Below are 24987 nucleotides of genomic sequence, written 5' to 3'. Positions count from 1 at the left end.
TAATTGATGGATATTGTTGATAGTACCAAATGCTTTATGATGTAGTTGAATGTGACATTGATTCTTTTACCGTGCATTGTCAAATTACTCTTACTCTTCAGTGCAGGAATCACAGCCATGGCCCCTACCCTCCAGGATTTGGTCGACATGGAGTCTGTGCACACGAAAACAAAGAACTTGCCAAGGCGAGAGAGGCTCTTCCTCTTATAGAGGATTCTAGTAACTGTGACATTGTAAAAGCTACTCAGTAAGTCTTCCTAATGCTTTGTTTTATCCTTCATTTCTGTTGAGTTGTAATAATCTATGTGCAGTCCGTGGCACTCCTGTGCACACCTTCTCCCTTCATACTCCAGTGATAGTATGTGTGCTTGTCAGACCAGCATCAGAACAGCTGATACAGTGCAGCTTAGTTTTTTATTAATGGTCTCTTCCATCAGATTGTGAACTTCTGAGCAAAAGCATGTCTTTTTCATCTTTGTAAGCCCAGTGCTTTTGCACAGTTTGTCTTGTATTAGGTGCTCAGTAAATGTTCATTGAGTGAGCAGATGGTTTTAAATGACACTCATGCTAGACTCTGAATTTGAAACACACAATCTTAGGCTTTTAAAATGTACTACAACCTAAATATGAAGATGAGATAGAAGAATATAACTCACACATTAATGAGTATTTTAAACATTTATTGATTACTTTCTGTGTAGCTATTATCTTGGGTGCACTAGAAGAAAGTCAGCAAAATAGAAACAGGTTTTCTGACCACTTGAAACTATAGTCGGTTGTTTTGCTTTCACTGAAAATGAAATATGTTTCGAGTTTCTCCTTAAGATTTCCACCTGTGGGTATTTGCATAAAATCATTTCCAACATTATCACCCTCATGGATCTCACTGATTGTTAACATCTACCACATCTCTTGCCATTGAATATGTTTTGAAATATTTTACCTGTCAGATTATGTTAATTAGTAGGCCACTTTATTAGTAATCAAATATTAGCCTGCCTGTCAGAGCTTCTAATCTGCATGAAAGAAACTGATGTTACTGCACAAACTTGATATATATCATTTCTGTCAAAAGTGAAGATGTTTGGTGATTAGTTAACCTGTTTGGCTTTAATGTAGACTAACATATTGCTTATATTTGTTAAAGAGTGATTGACAATTATTTGAATATTATAATTACTAATTTACATTAACTCTGGAGGCCCTGGGAACCACTACTTTGAGTTCAGTTCAGTCGCTAAGTTGTGTCCGACTCTTTGCGACCCCATGAATCGCTGCATGCCAGGCCTCCCTGTCCATCACCAACTCCCAGAGTTCACTCAGACTCACGTCCATTGAATTGGTGATGCCATCCAGCCATCTCATCCTCTGTCATCCCCTTCTCCTGCCCCCAATCCCTCCCAGCATGGTTTAGTAGGACTTAATAGTTTCTATTGAAAAGAAATAGAGCTAATGAATGATTTTGAAAATTATTTTAGCATTAAAAAGAGATAAATTCTCTCCTACTTATCATTCTGATAGTTAAACAACTCTCTTAAATATCCCTTCAATCTTTCCCTCCTTTTCCATTCCTTTTACCTGAGGCTCCCTTTGCTGATCACCTGTCTCTAATACAAGAGCCTCTAAACTGGTCTCTCAGTCTTCACCTAAAATTAGCTTCCATACTGCACCAATGTGATCTTTCTTACAGCCCAAAGCCTGAGTGCTTTCTTCTTTAAAACCTGCGCTGGCTTCCCCTTGAGCCGTAAAGACTAAATTTCAAAGCGTGGCAGAGAAGGATCATGCAGGCTTTGCCTGCCTCTCCTAGCCTCATCTCCTGCCATTGCCTTTCTTATGCTTTATGCTTTTGCGGTGCTAAATTGCTTATTATTTCTCCAGGTATCCGTGTAGTTTCATATCTCTGGTTTTCATACATGCTATTCCCTCTGCCTGAAATGTCTTCCCTTCGTAGCTTGTATATCGTGTTCCATCTACTTCAGGAAGGGCTAATCATTCCTTCCTTTTCTGTACCTACACCGTGTCCATGTTTTATTGTTGAATTTACCCTGTTCCAGTTTGCTTTTAGTCTCGCTCCCTTATTGTGAAATCATTGGTTGGGCTTTGTTTGATTTGGGGATACGATTATTGTCCCGAATCAGCACCATGCATTCCTGGTGCATAGTGAAAGATCCAGTGAAACTTATTGAAAGAGGGAAACTGTGAATGTTAAAAATTTATTTCAGAAAATCAGGTAAGTCCAAATAGATTCATCTATCTCATCAGCTAGTAGCCAAGTTTACTTCTGTTGTTTGGCTTTACATTCCATCCACTTTGTGAATACCTTTGCTAATTATTATATTTCTGCATTGACCAAAAGACACACTGGATAAAGACATGGTAAAAGAAAGAAATCTTGACAGCTGAAATTATTTTAATAGTATCATTTATGCCTTTTATTTTCCATCTTATTGCAGATACGGAATTTTTGAACGATGTAAAGAGTTGGTAGAAGCAGGATATGATGTCAGGCAACCAGACAAAGAAAATGTGTCTCTTCTTCATTGGGCTGCTATTAATAACAGGCTGGATCTTGTAAAGTAAGATGGGATATATGTGTGTTAATTAAGTATGTGTTTTATAATTCTAAACCTTTCCTTCATTTGTCTTTTCTCTTTTCAAGTGCAAGTATGTATGTTGAGCCATCTCTAATCCTTTATTATAAATGAATGCTTGAACTTTGTACCATGCACAATGGTTATTATAGTATTGAAAAGGACCTCAGAGATCATCTGGACCAGGACTCACTGGCCCAAAAAGAAAAATTAAAAATGAAGTCACAGTTCAGGCAATGAATGTGAACATTTTTGGACATGGAACAACAGGCTGATTCAAAACTGGGAAAGAAGTACATCAAAGCTGTATATTGTCACTCTGCTTATTTAACTTACATGCAGAGTACATCATGCAAAAAGCTGGGCTGGATAAAGCACAAGCTGGAGTCAGCATTGCTGGTAGAAATATCAATAACCTCAGATATGCAGATGATACCACCCTTATGGCAGAAAGCGAAGAGGAACTGAAGAGCCTCTTGATGAAGGTGAAAGAGGAGAGTGAAAAAGCTGACTTAAAACTCAACATTCAAAAAACTAAGATCGTAGCATCTGTTTCCATCACTTCCTGGCAAATAGATGGGGAAACGATGGAAACAGTGACAGACTCTTTTTTCATAGGCTCCAAAATCACTGCGGATGGTGACTGCAACCTTGAAAGTTTTAAAAGACACTTGCTCCTTGGAAGAAAAGCTATGACAAACGTAGACAGCGTATTAAAAAGTAAGAGACAACTTGGCCGACAAAGGTCTGTATAGTCCAAGCTGTGTTTTTTGTAGTAGTCATGTATGAATGTGAGAGTTGGATCATAAAGAAGGCTGAGCGCCCAAGAACTGATGCTTTTGAACTGTGGTGCTGGAGAAGACTCTTGAGAGTCCCTTGGAGTGCAAGGAGATCCAACCAGTCCATTTTTAAGGAAATCAACCCTGAATATTCATTGGAAGGACTGGTGCTGAAGCTGAAACTCCAGTACTTTGGCCACCTGATTTGAAGAACTGACTCAGTGGAAAAGACCCTGATGCTGGTTAAGATTGAAGGCAGGAGGAGAATGGGATGACAGAGGATGAGATGTTTGGATGGTATCACTGACTCAATGGACATGAGTTTGAATAAGCTCCAGGAGCTGGTGAAGGACAAGGAAACCTGGTGTGCTGCAGTCCATGGGGTCACACAGAGTAGGACATGATTGAGTGACAGCATAACAACATGTTTTTCACAATAGAACAGATAGTTTCACCAAGTTTAAAAGAATCACTGAAATTGTTACATTGTAATAATGCTAGGAGGAATGGATGGGTAGGGGAATAATTTAACAGCAAAATTAAATATGGAATACATTTCAGATTAGGCATGTATTAGATTGTATAAAATTATTCCCCTACATAAAGCACTACTGTGGGTTTTTTTTTAATATCTTAGCATGTAAAATGTGTATGTATACATGAATGTGTATATGTTTTGTATTATACACATTTAAAATCCTGTGGTTTAGGAAAGTAAAAATATACTAAAGGTTAGAATAAGGAGATATACTCACAGCCATACTCCTTTTCTGTGGAAATAAACTGGTGTATTGTTTAGATAATGTATATGAAGCACAACTTTGAAATAATGAGACTAATTCCTGTAAGCCACAGAAGAAAATAAGTCTCTTTACCTTATAGTTTCACTTTATACAATGTATCCCATCAATACCTCCAAAATAGAGAGTGAAATGCTCAAAATGTCTAACTTTTCTGGAAGAATTTTGAGTTATTTTTTTGCTACCTACTTTTAGCATCATTATTTCCACATAGTAACTCTAACTTTAAGCTGTTAGTTGTGACATGGTTTCACCTTTCTTCTTGCAAGTTAAGTAGAACATCTGTAATAGAAACCTTTTAAATATAAACCATTTCAAGAGTTTTGTGGTTAGAATAAGCAGAGAGTAGTTATTATGTGTTCAGTGTATAGTTGTAAAGGAATACTCATGACAGCAGGAGTAATCACTTACATGATGAGAATATTTCACCAGGGATCTGTTTGATGCTTTTATGTGAATCTTTCCGACTTCTGCAGATCTGAGTGTTTTAGAGAGGGGCATTATTATAATTTCTGTTTTCGAATACTTTTATTACTAAGAAAAATGGATATTTTCTTTCTTAGTATGAATTTTAAATTTTAAACCTTATTTTCACTTATGTCTGCTCTTAACAGGTTTTATATTTCAAAAGGCGCTGTGGTAGATCAGTTGGGTGGTGATTTAAATTCAACTCCTCTTCACTGGGCCATCAGGTAAAGGTTTCTTTAAATACTGAAATTGCTGTTCAGAATCAAAACTGACATATGTATTTTCTGAACATTAAAGACCAGCACTTTGCAATAGAATTTTCTGTGAAGATGGAAGTGTTTGTGCTGTCCAGTAAAGGAGCACCACTAGCCACATGTGAAATGTAAAGTGTGGCTAATGCCACTAAGGAATTGGGTTTTTAATTTTAGTAAATTTTAGCTAATTTGCATTTAAATAACTATATATGTCTAGTAGTTCATATTGGAATTGCAGTTACAGACTACTTGAAAGACTTTCTTTTGTTTTTACCCCTTCATTGAAAAAAAAATACAGTTTTAAAGAGTTTCCATAGATGATGTTTTTGTGTTTAATTGAGGCCCAAACTAAATCAAAGTAAATATTTTTAATATTTGATCACATGGACAAATGTGGTAGTTTAGTGAGTGTAAACTCCATCAGTTCTTTTCCCTGGTATGTACTGGCACCTGAAGCTGAAGTTAGTAAGTGTCTATTTGGATACTTAGCAACTTCTTCATCTTTCATTTTAACTCCATGCTCTCTGATCAGTGAAATTGATACGAACCTGAAAGTGAAGTGGATAATTGTTCATTTAAGGCAAGAAGTTGAATCTTTTCTCTGGAGTCGAGAATTTTGAAGAATCTGGGGTTAGCTCATCCCCTTAAGCTACAGTGCTTTACATAGAAATGAGCTGTATTCAAAGAGAAATATGTAGTTCCTAAGAACAGTATTATCACCTGTGGTCTGGGAATTGTTACCCTTCATTCAGCATACCTGTTTCATGATTGTTTTTTGTTTTTAAAATAACAATGGCAAAGTCCAAGTGATTTTTAATTTCCATTTTTATTGTTAGTTATGTAAAATTATTTATACATGGTAGTAGTCTTACACATAAGATTTAAGGTAGATTGGGAGGTTATTATTAATAAGCTTATTACCTGCACTTAAGAAGAACTGTCCAGATAGTTCTGAGTTTCGAATGTCTACGTAAAAGATATTTAGAGAAGCTCCAGTGTTTTAAAAATCTGTGCACTGTTAAGAAATACTCTTTATATCTAACCACAGTCCCTCATGTCTTAGAAATATTAGTTTCTCCCTGAATTTTTCTCTTTTGCACTATAGAGTACAGTATAATTTTTGTTCTCTCTTTTTCCAGACAAGGTCATTTACCTATGGTCATATTATTACTGCAGTATGGTGCAGACCCCGCTCTCATTGATGGAGAGGGATTCTGCGGCATCCACCTGGCAGTGTTATTTCAGCACATGCCCATTATAGCATATCTCATCTCTAAAGGACAGGTATGTTTTGAGACGTATTTTGTATTGCAGCTGTTGTAAATCTGAAAGGACTCAGAGGATCGTTAGTAATAGTCCTCATTTTTAAGGTATAAAAATCATTTTTACAGATACCTGAATGTTCAAATACTAGCCTCAGTAAGTCTAGCTATTGAATACTTCTTTTCCAGCTTCATTGGAGCAAAAAGGATAGGTCATTTAGCTCAGTAACATATAATAGTTGTTTCTGAAACTTGTAAGCTTATAATAGTTTTTCATGTAATCCCAGTAATTTGCAGAGTTTTTCAAAAACATGACTTTAAAGCCTGTATTTTTCTTTTGGTTGAATGTGGAAATGGTAGTCAGATCACTAAATTAACCCATCATTTGCTTTCATTGAGTCCAAGTGGAGACCAGTTTGAATGTGTGTTTCTTATTGTTCCCTGAAGTAATCCCATGAAAAATGACTTGCCTTAAGAGACATTCATTTGTGGCACTGGTTAAATTATGGGTTGTTGGCAGTGGGAGTTTCACTGTCAGTTCTGCTTGCCTGGGATATGCTTTCTGATAACAACTAGTTTAGATATCAGTAGTTTCGTGTAGCAGGCATGGAAACATGTTTGCACAAATGCTGTTGGAATGACAGTATTCTCTTTAAATAAGCACTTTCTGTTAGACTTAGCAATTCAAGTAGAATAATTATAACCTCTTGGTTCTCATTTTGGAAACTATATGAAGAGTCATCTTTTCTACTTCACTTTGGGTTTCTTCCTCCAAGGCCTGTAAGAATATTCAGTCACTGACTTTTTTGGGGGGTTGGGGGCCCTTGGTTGAGGTATTATATACCTCAACTCTGGACCCATTTTTTTTTTAAGTGGACCGTATCTTCTTGGACTATGATTTCCTTTTTATTTCCTGTATTCTCAAAAATAGAAAAGAATTTTTCATGTTTTACTCTTTGAAACATAGTAAATCCAAAAATACAATATACTTTGTATTCTTGCTTCAGAAGGTAGAGTTCACTCTTACTGAAAGTGTTTAAGTAGAGACTGGATGATTTTGTCCAAGAGGTGATAGTTTGAATTAATGTGTCAGTTAAAGTCTAAACTAGATAACTTCTAAGGTCTCTACTGTCTCATATTTGATGGTGATTATCAACATTTTTTTGTCCCTTAGTCTTCTTCCATTCACAACATACAACACTTGAAATCATATATTCAGATTTTTCCCTTTAAAAATATTTTGTAGCAATCAGTGGATTTTTACCCTATTGATGTAAAACAGAACACTAGTTTATTCAAGTGATATTTGAACACTTGTAGACACACTGGTGGTGTTGAATGTATTAAAGGGATACTTCTACTAAGAGAGAAAACAGTAACTTACCTGTGTTTACAGTTAGGCTGATCAACTCTTCTTTTTTAACAGAGTGTGAATACGATAGATGTAAATGGGCAGACACCACTCATGTTATCAGCTAACAAAGTACTTGGGTAAGTAAGTTTAATTGAATTGCCTTATTCTGACTCTTGATTCCAGCAGTTTAAGTATCTTATTCTATGTGAGGTGACAAAACATTCTGAAGAAAGTAAGATTTTCCGTCTTGTGACTGTGACATGCTCTTTTAATGTAGTTGTAGTTAGAAAAGCAGCATTGAAATAAGTTTTCTCTTTTCTGATAGCTTTGGGGAAAAATTTGAAAGCTACTAATAAGAAAAGAATTTCCTTACAGAACACCTGGAGATTCCAGAGCATATACTTATTAACAGAATTTGCATTTCTTAGTTTACGTTTCTCGAGAACGGCTACAGGTTTAAATGCTCCCATAATTTGAAATCCATATGATAAATATGCATTTCAAAAAACAATAAGTTTGGGGTTCTCTGATATTGTTGACAACTCTGAAAATATTAATTGCAGTTGATGAAAATTGCACTTAAGAAAATAGCACGTTTGTTAGGTTCATATCAGTTACTTACGTATTTAAGTTTTTGTGTGTTTTATCATTACTGCTTGTGATTATTGGTCACCACGTTGTCCAACTTCTGTTATTCTTCTGTTCAAATCCGTGCTACGCTTGGTCCTTTGTCAGTTTTGTTTCCAGTGTTGTACTTAGTTTCTGAGTCTGCTTTTACTCAGGATGTTGCTCCTAGGAACTGAGTTAGTTCTGATGCTATTTCCTTTTAGTTCCTAGAGTGATAGGGCTCAAATTTGGGGTAGAATTTTGTCAAAAAGCATTTTGTCATCTTTGCTAGTAACTCTCAGGTCATGTATAATGTTTAAAAATCTTGAATAGAATGAGTAAAATAGATTATTATTTTATTAAAGGAATCTTTTGAGTAGTCATGAATGAAGTAAAGGTCTTGAAGATGAAGTAAAAAATATTTCATTAAATTCTGCTTTCAAGTCCATAACTTTCTATGGTAAATAATTTAGGGCATTTTTATACCACTTTATGTAATAAGTGGTTGGAGGGAGAATGTGAAGTTAGCTTTTGGTTTATCTACATAGCATTTAACGTTGGCCAAAGTTAAAAAAAAAAAAAAAAAACGTTAACCATTAAATCAGCAGCATGAAAATAAAAATTTGAAAAACAAAAGCAATTATTCCATTGTATTGATATTAAAATTACATTATGTAGCAGACAATTAATACATTTCTCTTGGGGCAGCAACTTGGGCCTCACCAGTATTAGCACCTAGAATAAAACTCTGCACAGAGAACTTCTGCAGTTTTCAGAATACTTACTGATTGGTTCATTGATACATTATCAAACAGGTTCATTATTTACATTTACCCTTCAAATCATTCTAATAAATGATCCTTGGTGTTTTATTGTTTTGAGACAGGCCAGAACCAACTGGATTTCTTTTAAAGTTTAATCCTTCTCTCAATATAGTTGATAAAATACATCAAAACACTCCACTCCACTGGGCGGTTGCAGCAGGAAATGTTAATGCTGTTGATAAGCTCTTGGAAGCTGGTTCTAGCCTGGATGTCCGAAATGTTAAGGTATGGCCAGGTGTTTATCTCTCTTAGTTTATTATGTCTTCAGTTACCACAAGATACATAGAAACAATAATAGTTGGCTACCCTTGGAATAAATACATTGAATCTATGATTCTTGTGAGTTTGTAAAACTTGTTTAGCATTGGGACTTCCCTGGTGGCTCAGTGGCTAAGATTCCACGCTCCCAATGCAGGGAGCCTGGGTTCAATCCCTGGTCAGGGAACTAGGCCCCACATACCCCAACTAAGAGTTCACATACCACAGCTATAAAAGATCCTGCATGTGCAACTAAAGATCACACGTGCCGCAACCAAGACTCAGCCAAATAAATAAATATTAAAAAAAAGTTTAGTACCTATGCTGTATCAAAAATGAAATTGAACTGTTTCTTTCTTTTTTAGGGAGAAACCCCTCTTGACATGGCCCTGCAGAACAAAAATCGGCTCATTATTCACATGCTAAAAACGGAGGCCAAAACTCGAGCCAACAAAAATTTCAGACTTTGGAGATGGCTGCAGAAATGCGAGGTATTTTCATACAGGGCCTATCCTGTGGGCTCTTTGTCCATTTGTTTTCATGTTTGAAGTCATCAGGGAGAACCAAAGAGTTGGCCTACTGCTGCATTGTATCTGCCAATTGTATCTTTCCCATACATCCTGTAACCCAAAGTTGGAAATTTGGCACTTTTACTGGCAATTTATTGTTGGTTCTCAGCTAGATGGCTCAACAGCTCCATGTTACCTTTTGAATACCATAGCATACTTCACTTTTCACTTTCATGCATTGGAGAAGGAAATGGCAGCCCACTCCAGTGTTCTTGCCTGGAGAATCCCAGGGATGGCGGAGCCTGGTGGGCTGCCGTCTATGAGGTCGCTCAGAGTCGGACACGACTGAAGCGACTTAGCAGCAGCAGCATACTTCCACGTTTATTTCATGAGTGAATTGAAACACAAATAGTTTAGATTCTTAGAGACGCAAAAGGAAGAATCCTTGTTGCAAGGAATTTTATAGGGAGTTATTCTTAAAGAACTTGTTCCTATTAAAATTTTTTTCAAAGGGGAAATAACATTCAAAACATTTTCTTAGAATCAGGAGGAGTTAAACTTAAAAAATGACAATGTTGCAAGCTTCAGGCGTATGATGTCACTTCATAAAATTAAAAGCATCCAGAATTTTGAGAGATGAAACCCAACCTTTATTCTTTTTTTTTTTTAACTTGGCAGTTCTTCTGAGTGGTGGTCTTCTAAAGTTAAAAGTGAACAACAACAACAAAAAAGTGAATGGAATGATAGAAAAAATGAGAACGGTCAGCTTGCTCTTAGGTCCAGCAAAATCTAAGTTGTAATAGAGAATGTATTATTAAAATGGATATTGGATTGATTTTACTGTTTAACATCTTCACATACAATAGCGTTGTCTTCAGACTGTGTGGAATACCTTCGGATTCTAGATTAACAGGCATGAGATTTCTATGCAGAGGATCCCCACGAAATCTACACCAATTTTGCATTTAAGTATGGGAAGGGAGAAAAAAAGAAATAACAGTTACTTCTAGTCTCCTTTGCCATCTCCTCTGCTCCCTCCCCTGCTTTATTAGTAGAGTGTCCCAGGGTTTTGTCCTTGGGCCTCTATTCTATCTATTCATTCCCTTGGTAGTTTCCCTTCCATGGCTTTAAATGCTGTCTATATGTTGACAACACCCAAATGTATCTCTAGTTCAGACCTATCCAGTTACCTACTTGATTTATCCATTCACCATCCAAAAGGCATTGTCAGTATAACATCCAAAACTGAGCTCCTGATCTCTCCTACCCCTTGCTCCCAACTATTCTGTCCAGAGCTTCCCCATCTCAGCAGGTGGCAACTTACTCTCCAGTTACCTTTGCTTCTTTGTCATACTGCATATCCAGTCCATCAGAAAAACATATTGGCTAGTTCTGCCCTCAGTGTATATCCGGCATCTGACCTTTCTCACCACTTTACCATGACACTGGGGTCCAGCAAGATGAATTCCTGCAGCTCTCTGACATTTTCCTGCCTCCACTCACCTCTAGTCTCTTCTCAGTAGAGCAGTCAGATGAATCTTACAATGTAAGTCAAATCCTATCATTTATCTGCTCAGAATCCTGTGATGTTTCCCTCTTTCTCCCAGAATAAAAGCCAAAAACCTTAGAACAGACAAGTGTACTAAGTGAATATTAGAGTATAGAGAAAGCTTCCATTTAGCTTTCTCTATACTCTAAAATTCACTTAGTATGTTTGTCTGTCTTCCCCTGCTAGAATTTAGGCTTCGTGAGAGGAAGACTTTAAATTCATTGATGTGTTCCCAAGTGCCTAGAACAGTGCCTAGCATATGATGTACACTGGAATATTTGTTGAACAAGGAAATAGTGTGGCTCATCCATGAGTGTTGTATCTGCGATTAAAAGTGTGAGATTCACATTTAATTATTATTTCTGTTCTGAAATTATATTGCATGTAGATTCTAAGTTTACCTTTTAAAAAAACAACCCTAGACTTGCTCATTTTGTGTTATCATGCAAATTAGAATTGGAAGCATATTAAAGATTTCCTGTCATTTGAAATTGACTTCCCTGGTAGCTCAGAGATTAAAGCGTCTGCCCGCAATGTGGGAGACCTGGGTTCGATCCCTGGGTCTGGAAGATCCCCTAGAGAAGGAAATGGCAACCCACTCCAGTATTCTTGCCTGGAGAATCCCATGGATGGAAGAGTCTGGTGGGCTACAGTCCACAGTGTCGCAAAGAATCAGACAATCATTTGAAGTTAGCCATTCTCAGAATGTGGTTTAGAGGTATAAAGATTGTAGAAGATAGAGCAGAATATAAAGGTCATGCATACTGGAGTTAAGGGACCACACTGCACAGATGTGGCGTCCGGCTTTAATACAGACAGCCACAGTGTTGCTTCCTTCTTTTAACTTTGTGGAATAAACTCATATTATTAGCATCCTGAGGATGTGTTTCAGACTTTGACCTCCATGTGACATATGACACTGAGAATCTACTCTTCTTGAAAGTCCCTTCCCTTGCTTGACTGGAACATTTCTTCTGGTTCTCATCCTGCCTTTCTGGTATTACCGGTCATACTTCCTTACTCACATTTTGGGACTTAGCTTTTTTCCCCTTGAGTGTTTCTGTTGGCCAAGCTTCTGCCCTATTCACCTGCACACAGTCCTCAGGATGCTTTTCATTCCTGTCTTTCCAGTCGGTGTACTGATTAAAGACTAAGTTTTGACCTGTATGGTAGATCTGCTTTTCTGACTGACCCTGGCTATCTCCTAGATGTCTGTAATTCCACATGCCCTAAATGAAAGTCATCTTTTCTGCAGACTTGTTCCTTCTGACCTTCTTTATAAGGGCATGGCACCATGCAGTGCCCAGATTAGAACTCTTGTACTTTCTTCGTTGAGTCTTGGGTATACTGATTTTTGTGTGGTCTTTTTGTCCTGCTTTATGCCTTCTGGCATATAATACTGTTTGAAAGAAATCATTTTTTAAATGTCAGCTATCACTAACATGTTTCTAGAACATCAACATTTCTTGAAGTGGAATACAGCAAAACTAAACATGTTTAAGCAACATTTTATTAATGCAAGATTTAAAAGATTGCTTTCAAGATTTGTAATTTCTTAAAGTTCAGATTTATCTATCAGCAATTTTGAAGAAAAACTGTTGTGCTGTTATATTAACTTGCTATATATTTAGGAAATAGTTTTGCTTTTGAACTATTATTAGGTGCTTAGGAGGTAAAATCCATTAAGTTCTAAAATTCTGAATCTCTTAATAGGTCTTCCTGCTGCTGCTCCTTTCTGTGATTACCATGTGGGCTGTTGGATACATATTGGACTTCGATTCAGATTCTTGGCTTTTAAAAGGATTTCTTTTAATAATATTGTTTTTTCTGACATCTTTGTTTCCAAGGTGTGTATTAGTTTTTGCAAAGCCGGTTATTGCCCTTCCAATTTGAGTACTCGTTTTTTACTGTTATTAGTTGGAGCCACAGATTTTTATTGAGCTATGAATGTTACTTATCACATAGAATGATCCTCAAGGTGGGAGGGCAGGGCTTTGGTGGTATATGATTTGACTGAAAGCAAATCGGTCAATCCAATAATTTAATTATATTGACAATTGGTAGAAAATAAATATCCTAGCTCACTTTTTTTCCCTGGGTCACTTTTTGAATTGTTAATGAATAATGGGAAGATTTTTGTGACTATTTTGCATCTTGAAGCATTTTTCCCATTTTTTGGAAATTGTTTTTTTTCCTATTCTAAATCTAAATTCATTTTAGGCTAGTTTTTAGCTCATAATGTTTTTTAGGTAAGAAACAACCTAAGTAAATCATAGGAAATTATAAAATAGTAACTATGGTATAGTTCTATTTTTAATAATATATTCATACATTTTATATATATATACATATATACATTTTATATATTTACATATTTATATGTAATACACATAGGTATGTATATACATTGTATACAATGTATGTATATACATTTTATATATTTACATTTATATATGTGTATATATTTACATTATACATCTGTATACATTATATATATATGTATATATACGTCTATATATATACACATACACACACGTATATATATGTAGTGGCTAGTTAAGAGTCAGATTGCCCGGGTTCAAGTCACGCTTTACCACATGACAGTCTGACCTTGAGCAAGTTGGTTTACCTTGCTGTGCCTCGATTTCTTCATCTCTAACATGAGGATGATGTTTATGACCTGCCTTGTGGTTAATACAAATGTAAAGGTTAAAACCATTACTGATGCCCAGTACTCAGTACCCCAGCGCTGCTTTTCGTCTCCCTTTCCCAGCAGAGCGGCATGCAGTTTCTACATGAAGAATGGGTCCCGTCCTCAGATTACTGCCCCCGCTGTTCTTCGCTGCTCCTCACCCCCACACCCAGTGCCCTCCCAGGCCCTCTCTGCCCTGTCCCACTTGGTCTGCTCACACCCTCTCCTCCACTGGCTCCTTAGGCCAGGCCACCTCACTGATCTTCTGACTCCAGCTCTTATCCCACTGTAGTTCCTCCTCACTCAGCAATCAAGGGTGGGCTTTTAAAAAAGCAAACCAGTTTCTGTCTTCTCTCCCTGCATAAAGCCCTCCCGTGGCTTCTCCTTGTCCTCAGAATGACATCCAGACTCCTTACCTGTGAGGTGCTATGTAGTCACCCCTTCCCCTCTGGCATTATCGCTTACTTTCACTGCCCTCCAGCCTTCTTTCTGTTTCTAGAACATAGGAAGCTCATACCCACCTGGGGCCTTGGCTCTTGCTTGTGTGTCTGTCTGCAGGGCTCTGCTCTGTACCACATTGTTACGTAGCGGGAGACGTCTCATGGACCTCAGCTCCCAGCATCCCCTCCTCAGCCAAGCCGTGTCTGACTGGCTCTGCTGTATCCTCCCCCATGGCACTTAATTACTATTTCCTGGAATGTAAGGCCCATACAAGCAGGACACTTGTCTCTCTTCAGTGTTTTCAATCACTGAAGGAAAGGAAAATGTAACGATGATGATCTATAAGAGAGAATCTAAAAGAAAGTGTGTGTTGCTGTCTTCAGGGTGTGATTATGAGTGTTCCTATGTCCTTTGTCTGCTTACCAGCATTTTGTGGAATAAGCATGAGTTGCTTTTGTTATTTAAAAAAAAAAAAAAGCATTAGCGGAATTTTACCACTTAGTCATTCAAGAACAGGACAGTAGGCTGGAAATGAATTTTAAAGCTTTTAAAGCTCAAATTTCTGAAAAATAGTAAAATGCCTGAAATTGCCTGCTATGCAGAAAATTTGTAAGTTAGAGATATTCATTCATTTTCCACTAATTGGATTGACTTGGTTTTCAAATAAATTTTAAGCCAAATTGCAGTCACATTTTTTCTTTTTTCCAGAGAGAAAGCAAAGGCTGGCACAATATCTACTCACCTAGGATAGGGGCATTTGAGACTTTGTTTTAATAGAAACTCATGTTATAAAATTTTTATATGGAAACTTTGTGAGTTGAGGGCTTCATGTGCTTATGAAGTCCATAGGCTTAGCATACGGACACTGTTCAAATGGGAGACAAATGCATATGGCAGCTTTGTCCGTTCTACTTTTATTTCTTCCACTTTTCAGAGTCCCAGTTTCACGGAGTAAGCAGCTATAAACTTCCACTATTACTGGCTCCACAAGAGGTTGTTTGTTGATCCAGGCTGCTGTGTGATACCTGTCAGTAGACAGGTCGTGGTAGCAGGCTGTTACAAATAAGATAGTTCACTGCACCACTTAATTAGGTCAAACAAATTTTGCTGCAGACAAGCCATGCCGTGAAGGATGTGTGGGCTTCAGTTGGCCTATTCTGGCAGCATACTGGGGGCCTGAGGTTTGGGATCTTTACTTGTTGCCAAGTGTTATTTTATCATAGTTGAGCTTAGGATCTTGATAGCTTTTTAAAAACCCTTTAATATGTGTGTTCAATCATTGTTGTTTTATGATATAAATTTTAAAATAGATCTAGGTAAACTATATTCATGCATACATTTACTGTATTGAGTATTTAATGTAAAAGATTTTTTTTCTTTTGAAACTATAATAATAAACATTTGAGTAAGTTTTATGTGGACTGCCATGTTGCTTGTGATCCAAGCAAGATGGTTGGGGTTTGATGACGAGAGCCACCGATAACCTGTATGTACCTTTTTATGTTATGTGTCTGCTTCGCAAGCTGATTGTAGGATAAAAATGCTCAAGGTTGTGTGCCTCCGTGTGTTTCAAAAATACACTGCTTGCTTCACATTTAGCTTGTTAAATGTAAAGATGAGTCTCCAGGGATTTAAATTTTTGCATTTTGAAAATAGAACGTGTATTTGAAAATACAACATGCCAAAAATACAAATATGTATTTCAATAGAAATGAAAAAGATTAATTGAAAATATAATGTTATTGGGAGTAAAATAACGTGCAAGTTAGTTACAGGAACTAGAACATTCACTTTTTGAGAGTCCCAGTGTTTCCGTTTTCTCACATGTAAAATGAAGCGATGATGGTGCGTGGCTCTTACCACGTGGAAAGTGGCACATGGCGCTTAGTGAAAGCTGTTGTTGTTATCTGAGGTCGTCTTTACTTTCACTGTTATTATTATTTAAGGGAATTTAGAAATGAGATGAATATGATTCATACTTACTTTCACTAATACCTTATGTTTATACTTTTTTTCTTTTAGGTTCTTGCTCGGGTACAAGAGCCTTATATACTTACCAACAGTCTTTCTGCTGAGTTCCATTTTTTGGATGTTTATGACTTGGTTCATCTTATTCTTTCCTGATATCCTTCAAGTTTACATTTAAATGCATATCTTGTTTAGCTTTTAAAAATGACTAAAATTTAGATACTAGATGAGATCCAGGGAATGCAAATCAAATTTATATTAGTTTAATGGTCCTGATTGAAGGTGTTTAATGTTGGAAATCTACTGAATTCTGGACATGCTCTCAGGGTACACTATGGAAGCAGCAGGTGTTTAGTATTAATTACACATAGGAAGGAAACAGTTTAACAATATATTAAAACAGTGAATGAATTATTTAGATCCATAAAAATTACTGTATTGCCTTGAGGTTCTCTTTAAGGTCAGATGGTTCTCTTAACTTGGTCAGCAGTTATAGTCGTTTAATAAATCTGGATACCAAGATTACCTGTATAGGTGGAATACTGAAGGAAATGTGTCCTCCTCAGCAGTGGTCAGTGCAGTGTTATTATCCAAGGCAGTGATTTTCAGTGCACAGTAAAAATAAATTTGTGTTGCCACCCAAAATATATGTGAGACAAAAGCACATCCTAATACTTGCTTTACTCTAATAGTTTTGTTTTTTATTCTATTTCCTTTTTAAAAAATGCGAGTCATAGGCCACTTAAATCTTTCATGACCTACTAGTGGATGGCAACTCATAGTTTAAAAAAATAACAACTCATCCAAGGGATTGGTTTATCACTTGAGGAGCAGGGCCCAGGCCAAATCCAGTCACCTGAAAGTGAGGATAGGGGTTGCTGCTGCTGCTGCCAAGTCGCTTCAGTTGTGTCCGACTCTGTGCGACCCCATAGATGGCAGCCCACCAGGCTCCCCCATCCCTGGGATTCTCCAGGCAAGAACACTGGAGTGGGTTGCCATTTCCTTCTCCAGTGCATGAAAGTGAAAAGTGAAAGTGAAGTCGCTCAGTCGGGTCTGACTCCTAGCGACCCCATGGACTGCAGCCTACCAGGCTCCTCTGTCCATGGGATTTGCCAGGCAAGAGTATTGGAGTGGGTTTCCACTTTCATGCATTGGAGAAGGAAATGGCAACCCACTCCAGTGTTCTTGCCTGGAGAATCCCAGGGACGGGGGAGCCTGATTGCCTGCTGTCTATGGGGTCGCACAGAGTCGAACACAACTGAAGCGACTTAGCAGCAGCCATTGCCTTGGATAGGGGTTGCTGCTGCTGCTGCTGCTAAGTCGTTTCAGTTGTGTCCAACTTAGTTAATAGCTATTTATAGCTCCCATTAGGAAGGAAGCGTTTTCTCCAGTTTTCAGAGTTCCCACCTCTTTCTAGGCTCCTTTCTCTTCCTCAAAGGGCCCTAGGAAGCTACTAAAAGCCTTGCTTTCCTTCCAGGCCAGGAAAAGGGATGTGGTGAATAGACGTGTACCTTTAAGCATATTCCTTTAACTCTGTTATTTCTCTTTCTGGGAGTGATACACTTGAAAAGAAAGAATACTGCTTATAAGAGAGATGCGTTCACTCAGTGTATTTTTTCATTGGAATAAATGTAAAGTGAGAGAGGCATATGAGTTCTGAGTGCATTTATCACCCTTCATTATAGCATGTTTTTACTTTAGTGATGCTCTTTATTTCTGAGCGTTATCTCTAGTACTTTTCAGATTCCTTTAAATAAATGGCATAGTATACCATGGGGGTCATTTTGACTTTTCAAAAGATCTTAGTGCATTAATTTTCATCTCAATTATTGATTTGAGGGCAGCTTTTTAAGCACTGGCCTTATGACCACCATTTAATAAAGGCTTGGGTGATATTATGTGATACAAAAATACTTTTATCACTTATAGAAGTCCCAAGGCTAGTAAATGTTTTGGTAATTGACGTGGTACTGAAAGGGCTGACTGATATTTTCATACACAGTGGAGTAAACATAGTTTAAAAATTGTGTTTCTTGATGACTTTTTAAAATGTGGGTAACTCATGCTCTTTCAGATTTTGCATCAAAAAAGTGTGGTAGTTTTTACATTGAATTATTTCAAATTTGCAGTGTCAGTATTAACAAAAATGTTACTCCATCATAGTTTGAAAACCTCAATTACAGAGGTATTTAGTTAGTACTCAGCTGAGTTTACTGCTGTTCAGTATTTGTGAAGATGTCATAACATGAGAAGGACTGATTTGATTTCCATAGCTGGACAGAATCTTAAAAGATGTTGGAGTTGACAGGAAGGTATTTTACTGACATGTACAGCATGAAGCCAGTTGTTCTAATAAGCACCCAGGCTGCTGCTGGTGGGTCCAGGTCAGTCAGTAGGTGGCGCCATCAGATCAGTGTTTTCCAAGCTGAATGCTAAATGCTATCTGAACTGCCTTCGGTGTGCACTGAGGTGCTGCCCTGAAAAGACCCATCCTGAAGGTGTGGACTAGTGTTGCCGTGTCTGGATTGCATGGGGCCTCCACTCCCACAGCCGCTTTGCCCATCATGGGAAGAGGGCCTGGAAACATTGTGGAAGGAGTGTGGTCTTTGGAATCAGACAGAATGAACTGGAGTTCTGGCTTTTTTTTTTTTTTTTTTATTCTTACTAGTTATTATGTGAAGTGAAGTGAAAGTCATTCAGTTATGTCTGACTCTGGGACGCCATAGACTGTAGCCCACCAGGCTCCTCTATCCATAAAATTCTCCAGGCCAGAATACTGGAGTGTGTTACCATTCCCTTCTCCAGGGGATCTTCCCAACCCAGGGATCGAACCCAAGTCTTCCACACTGCAGGCTGATTCTTTGCCTGCTGAGCCACGGTACCATTGGGCAAATAATTTCACTGAATATCAGTTATCCTATAAATTAGGGATAACAGTACCAAGTTCATCAGGTGGTTACAAGTATTACTATGTTAGGATATCTGTAAAATGCTGACCATAGTCCCCATTCTGTAAATAATACCTATTATTTTATTATTATCAATTACTCTTAAGAACAAAATTGGTGTGGAAGATTATATGTTGGAATTTTAAGAGCAGCTCTAGGTTAGCTCTTGAGATGAACACTTTCTTTTAGTGCCTTTTGTGTGTACAGCGAGTGATATGTGGTGCCAGGTTTGAGAGGAGAGAAGGCGTTACTGCTGAGTTTGAAGGTAAGATTAAGATTCAGCAAAGAGATGGTGAACCACTGAACATGACGTTTGGGATTCCAGCTATAGCTGAGTTAAATTTAAGAGGGATAAATATGTGAAGTCCTAATACTGAGTTTCAGACAGTCAGCGTGATACGAGTGCACATCGTGATGAGAATGACACAGCTTCAGATCAAATGAAAAAGAGCCAGGAGCTTTGACTAGAAGCTGGGTATGTGTAGTGATGCGGCTTTCAAGGAAACCAGTGTATCGTCTAGTAGTATTAGGACGTGAGTGTCCAGGCAAAAGACATCAGCATCTCATGGTCCACTGCGCTAGTCAGGACACACCTGAGATGTGTTTGCTCTGTTTCACATTCTGTTCTTTCGAAAAGAGACAGTGGCAAACAGAGGAACACATGCAGGAAAGCGTGTTGTACGAGCAGTGATACTGCTGCTTATCCTGGAGGTGTAAGCTCTGCCTTCCAATTTCAAGTGCCTGAGAGTCTGTCATTTGGAAGCCAGTGCATTGTACAGAATGAGCACTCAATAAAAATGTTGGAAGCAGCCCCTGTAGCATCTGCCTGTAGGGCAACTGTAGTGTAGATCTACAGTGTAGATATAAAGGAGCTAAAGAACGAAAACCAGTTAATCCAAGTTATAGAACGGCAGATCTCAGATCCATGTTGAGAAATATTTTAGCTACAAAAGGGTCACAGGCTAACTGGGGAGGTTAAATTGTCTACAGCTAACTATAATCCAGGGCTGAGTGCCATAGAATTAACATTTCTTGGGTTTAGGGAAGGGAGAGAATCCTTTTCCACAGGGAAAGACCTCAAGTGAAAGGAAGGCTATAAAGTCTTGAAGGCAGTTAGGACTTGGACATCCTAAAAGTATGATTTTAGAAGTAAATGGGCAAAGTGGGGAGCACTTGAGAGCAGTGAGCCATACAGAGCAAGCGCATGGGAACAAGGAATGCTTGGCTTTTATGTGAGGGAATATAGTGAAGGGATCTGTTTATTTGGAAGGAGAGAATCCATCAATTTCTGCAGGATTTGTTTTAAAGATTATTCGGAACAGGAGCCCAAATTTGTTCCACTCAGTACGTGAGATTATCCTGTGATTCAGTTGGAGGTTTTTGAGACTGTGTCATGTATGTTGATCAGGATTTTAGGGGAATGCAATTTCAGTTTCACACAGCTTTTTTTTTTTTTGGATCCTGGCTCTTTCATAAAGCCAGGCCCATCTACAGATAAACCAATAAGCTAAACCAACCATTCCTGCTTACCAGAACCAGATGTGGTTGTGCTGGTTTTTTGTGGGTAAGAGCAGTGCTTCTCAAACTATAATGTGTGTGTGCCTCCCCTAGGGATCTTGGTGAACTCCAGAGTCTGCTTCTGCAGGTCTGGGGTGAGGTCTGGAGCTCTACCCTTCTAATAAGCTCCCAGGTAAAGCCATTGCTGTGGGTCCACGGACCACACTTTGAATAGCCAAGAGTTTAGAGTTTGTTCTATGGCTACGTGTTTCCATTCTGAAGTTTAGCACCAGGCAGCTTGGTAACACCTCCAAAGGCAGATACAGTTACTGTGTCAATATAATGATTTTAATTGGACAAGGAGAACTGGTTTACTGCTGGCTTATTGGTTCATTATTGCACGTTCATTTGTCCTTCCCTGGAGCAAAATTTTCCCTTTTGGTACAAAGGATTTGAACTACTTTAAAAGCACTTCAAAGTGGATAATGTCTATCTTTGAAACACTTTATCTTAACTTGTCCATAATATCTGCCTTTCCAAATAGTATCTAATTCGTAACCACTTTGCAAGGAGAGCAATTTCTTTGTTTCTGAATTAACTCAGCCTAATACAACTACAAGAATTATGTTATTAAACTTCCTTGTAAGAAATATTTGCTAGCATTAATCTAATATATAGGGAAATATTTTTAATTAGAATCTCTGAATTCAGTGATTTGTTTCTTTGAATAGTTTTGTTAAAATTTATTAGGTGACCAGAAAATACTATTTTAGATGCGCACAAGAGAGGCACAATTACCCCATTAGATATTAATTTGTTTGGATCTGGAAGGTTTTTCAGTATTTAGGAGGTTCTTCATATACCACAACTATTCCTCTCAGTCTTTTATATGAGTTTCAGCTGATGAGGAGAGATAATTATTAGCCAACTGTGAGCAAATTCCTGTGGGAGTAGACCATAGGGTGGGACCAGGTTTCAGGGTTAGTCCACGTAGTGGTGTGTGTATGTGGGAAAGGCAAGGGTAGAGTGCAGAGTAAGCGCCAGTGATGAAATGTGCCTACATCACAATTAGGGTGTTCTTACTGGAAGTCTGATATGTTCCTTAACTTGGCTTTCACATGTAGCAGGCACCCCTTTGTATTTCGTTTTCATTATCAGCATAGCAGCCTTCCTCTATTTTTTCTACAAGACTTGGACAACTGATCCAGGGTTCACTAAGGCTTCAGAAGAAGAAAAGAAAATGGTGAGCTTTCTCTGTACCGTTACTGGTTTGTTTTATAGAAGGGCACGGAAACGATGTCGGTTTTCATTGTGACTGCATCTCCAGTGCCTGCGGCTAATCAGTCTGTTAGTCGCTTCAGTCGTGACAAACTCTTTGTGACCCCATGGACTGTCGCCCGCTAGGCTCCTCTGCCCATGGGATTCTCCAAGCAAGAATACTGGAGTGAATTGCCATTCCTTTCCCCAGGGGGTCTTCCCAACCCAGGGATTGAACCCGAGTCTCCTCATTACAGCCGAATTCTTCTGAGCCGCAGGGAAACCTGGCATATAATAGGTGCAGCGTAAATGTGGAATAATTAAATCAGCAAGCAGATTTCTTCACTGTCATTTATTTATATGAACATTTAAAAAATGTTTTTATTTTCCATTACAGTAATATACCACCAAGACTTTTTCAGATATAATTTCTGTCAGTAGGTATAAGCTCCTGCTTCTTTATAATAATACTTAGGTAATCATCATACAGCTTAAATTCCCCTATTAAATATATGGAGAGTATCTAGGACGAGACCACGGGGAGTCCTCCTCCTTACTGGCTGAGGAGATGCCCTTTTTGTCCTCAGACTGAAATTGTCTGCAGTCACGGTGTGTCTCCCATTGCTCGTGAATGTTAGAAGTTGGGGAGATTGTCGTTTTCTCTGTTATCTAAAGCCAGTATTCCTGAAAGCCTGCCTTTGGAATTTATAACCATCAATTCTGATGTATAGGTGGGTTTTGTTCCTTTTTTATGAGTGTATAATGTATGTGTTTATTTTTCTTTAGCATATTATAACTAAGAGATCATTGCCATTCATGGAATACAGGGAGGGGGAGCAATCTGTGCATTCTAATTTATTGACTGTGGTTGAAAATGCAGCCTTGAAAAGTCACATATTTCAGGCACAGAATGATATGGTGGCAGGTCTTCTAAATTGCTTTTCTAGCTATTGCAGTTTGGAGAGAGAACTGTGAGAATGGTATATAACCATGCATCATCCATTCCCCCAGTAAAAAGCAAATGTAAGGTCAAACTTAATGTCTTTCAGAGTATCATCACCCTTGCAGAGACCGGCTGTCTGGACTTCAGAACATTTTGTACATCCTGTCTTGTGAGTGAGTCTTTTCCTCTATAATTCTTTTCCCATAGTAAAAGCAAATTCTTTGTTACAATGCTCATGTAAGCATTTTTCACATCTTCCTGGTATATTTATACACCTTTCTTTTTACCAGGTATAAAATTGGTTTCTTTTAAATTTTGCATTGCTGTCAGAACAATTTTCTGCCTTGAACATATAAGAGAATGATGTTTATAATCTCTTGAAGTTGCCTATGGTTGAATCTCTTTGTGTGTGTGGTTTGCCTTTTCCTGCCATGAAGCATATGTTAGAACTAACTTGGAGTCTCAGGATCACGGTAACCCTAGAAACCACCTAGTGAAACCTTTGATTTAGCAACTGAGGATTCATGGCCTAAAGAGAGGAAGTAACTTTCCCCAAATTACTGACAGAGCCAGAAATGTAACTCGTGTTCGATTTCTCTTAGTCCGGTACTCACCCTGCTGTGTGGTGCTGCCTCATTTCCCCTTCATCGGTGTCAGTAGGCTCTGGACTCCATATCCTCTTATTGATGGCCCAATTAAAGTAGACACCCAGAAGCAAGAGCAACAAGGCCTTCCAGAGCCTGAGTGAAGTGATGATCACTATAGGATTATTTGTGCCAGTATGTCTTTATAATTTAGAAGCAAGATTTTGCTTTTGATTTGTTACCACTTTGGGATTCTGATATCTGCTTTTCGCTCTCTTAATTGTCGCCTTAGATAAGGAAGCCATTAAGGTCACTCCATTGCCATGTGTGCAACTCCTGTGTGGCTCGGTACGATCAACACTGCATGTGGACTGGACGGTGCATAGGTGAGAGTGTCAAGTTTCCATCTGAAGTTCAGCTCTCTTTTCATTAATGCGTGTGACTCAGAAAAAGCAGTAAGCATCAAAGGATCTAAGCATCTGTAGCTCTTGCTTGTCAGAGGATCAGCTCTGTGGTCTTAATACTTTTGGAACACTGATTTTTGAGGTTGATAATAATTTTAAAGCACCTTTATAGATAGTATCCTATTTGATCATGAGAGGTTGGTATTACTATCTTCATTTTAGAGTTGGAAAAAATACTAAAGGTCAAATTATTTGCTCGAGTTCACTTTAGTAGTATCAGTTTTCCACTCCAGATAGCATGTTCTTTCCATAATTTGTATCTTATCCCTTTTAGTCACCTTTTCTCCTTGCCTCCCAGGCTCAGGTAGGCACCAGAGCCAGAGATGGCAGAGGTCTGGGGCCTGCCTTCCATGGGAGTATTCATTGTCCTGATCTGCAAGCCCTGGGTTTCCTCTGAGCCTTCACAGTAAAAGGCAGGGCTTTATTATGAAGAACTTCAGAGTCTCATGAGTCTTCAAGGGAAGGTTATGCTTGTAGAATCTTGATGAACAAAAGGACCTTTCCGTGGTGCATTTTGATGTTTTCTACTATCGGGAAGATCCCCTGGAGAAGGAAATGGCAACCTACTCCATTTCTACTCCTATTCTTACCCGGGAATCCCATGGACAGAGCCTGGTGGGGTACAGTCCATGGGGTCACAAAGAGTCGGACATGACTGAGTGACTTAACACTTCTGTGAGCTTTTGTGTTTATAGAACAGGTGAAGAGATCATTCCTGTGTTCCCAGGCTTTGTGGACCCCATCCCACCATAGGGATGAGATGAATAGCATTGATGACAGGCAGCTTTGAATGGCAGTGGGAAAACAATAATATAAGCCCACATATTTTTATCACACCGTGTTTGCATAGTATTTGCATTTATATCATCCTCTTTGGTTGCCACAGGCTTGTGAAGTAGACAGAAGAGATATTTTCCTCATGTTACAAGAACACTGAAT

General features: G+C 38.3%; 1 protein-coding gene across 4 annotated transcripts in view; it reads left to right on the top strand.

The window, feature by feature from the left end:
- The window catches only part of ZDHHC13 (zinc finger DHHC-type palmitoyltransferase 13), a 51077-nt gene that overhangs the window by 14510 nt on the left and 11580 nt on the right, over positions 1-24987 (top strand). For 2 of the 4 annotated variants that reach the window (XM_059882896.1, XM_059882895.1), the window contains 12 exons: positions 102-247; positions 2454-2576; positions 4785-4862; positions 6032-6176; positions 7581-7645; positions 9001-9163; positions 9562-9687; positions 12968-13101; positions 16410-16512; positions 21921-22043; positions 23107-23169; positions 23877-23970. In XM_059882896.1, coding sequence (XP_059738879.1) covers positions 102-247; positions 2454-2576; positions 4785-4862; positions 6032-6176; positions 7581-7645; positions 9001-9163; positions 9562-9687; positions 12968-13101; positions 16410-16512; positions 21921-22043; positions 23107-23169; positions 23877-23970 — 1363 coding nt within the window. Of the gene's footprint in view, positions 1-101; positions 248-2453; positions 2577-4784; positions 4863-6031; positions 6177-7580; positions 7646-9000; positions 9164-9561; positions 9688-12967; positions 13102-16409; positions 16513-21918; positions 22044-23106; positions 23170-23876; positions 23971-24987 lie in introns of all 4 variants that reach the window. The other 2 variants (NM_001206141.2, XM_059882897.1) reach the window with 2 other exon arrangements.

This window comes from Bos taurus, chromosome 29 (assembly GCF_002263795.3).
Source record: "Bos taurus isolate L1 Dominette 01449 registration number 42190680 breed Hereford chromosome 29, ARS-UCD2.0, whole genome shotgun sequence".
NCBI lineage: Eukaryota > Metazoa > Chordata > Mammalia > Artiodactyla > Bovidae > Bos > Bos taurus.
Note: the sequence above shows the minus strand (reverse complement) of the source record. Positions and strands in the feature narration are given on the sequence as shown.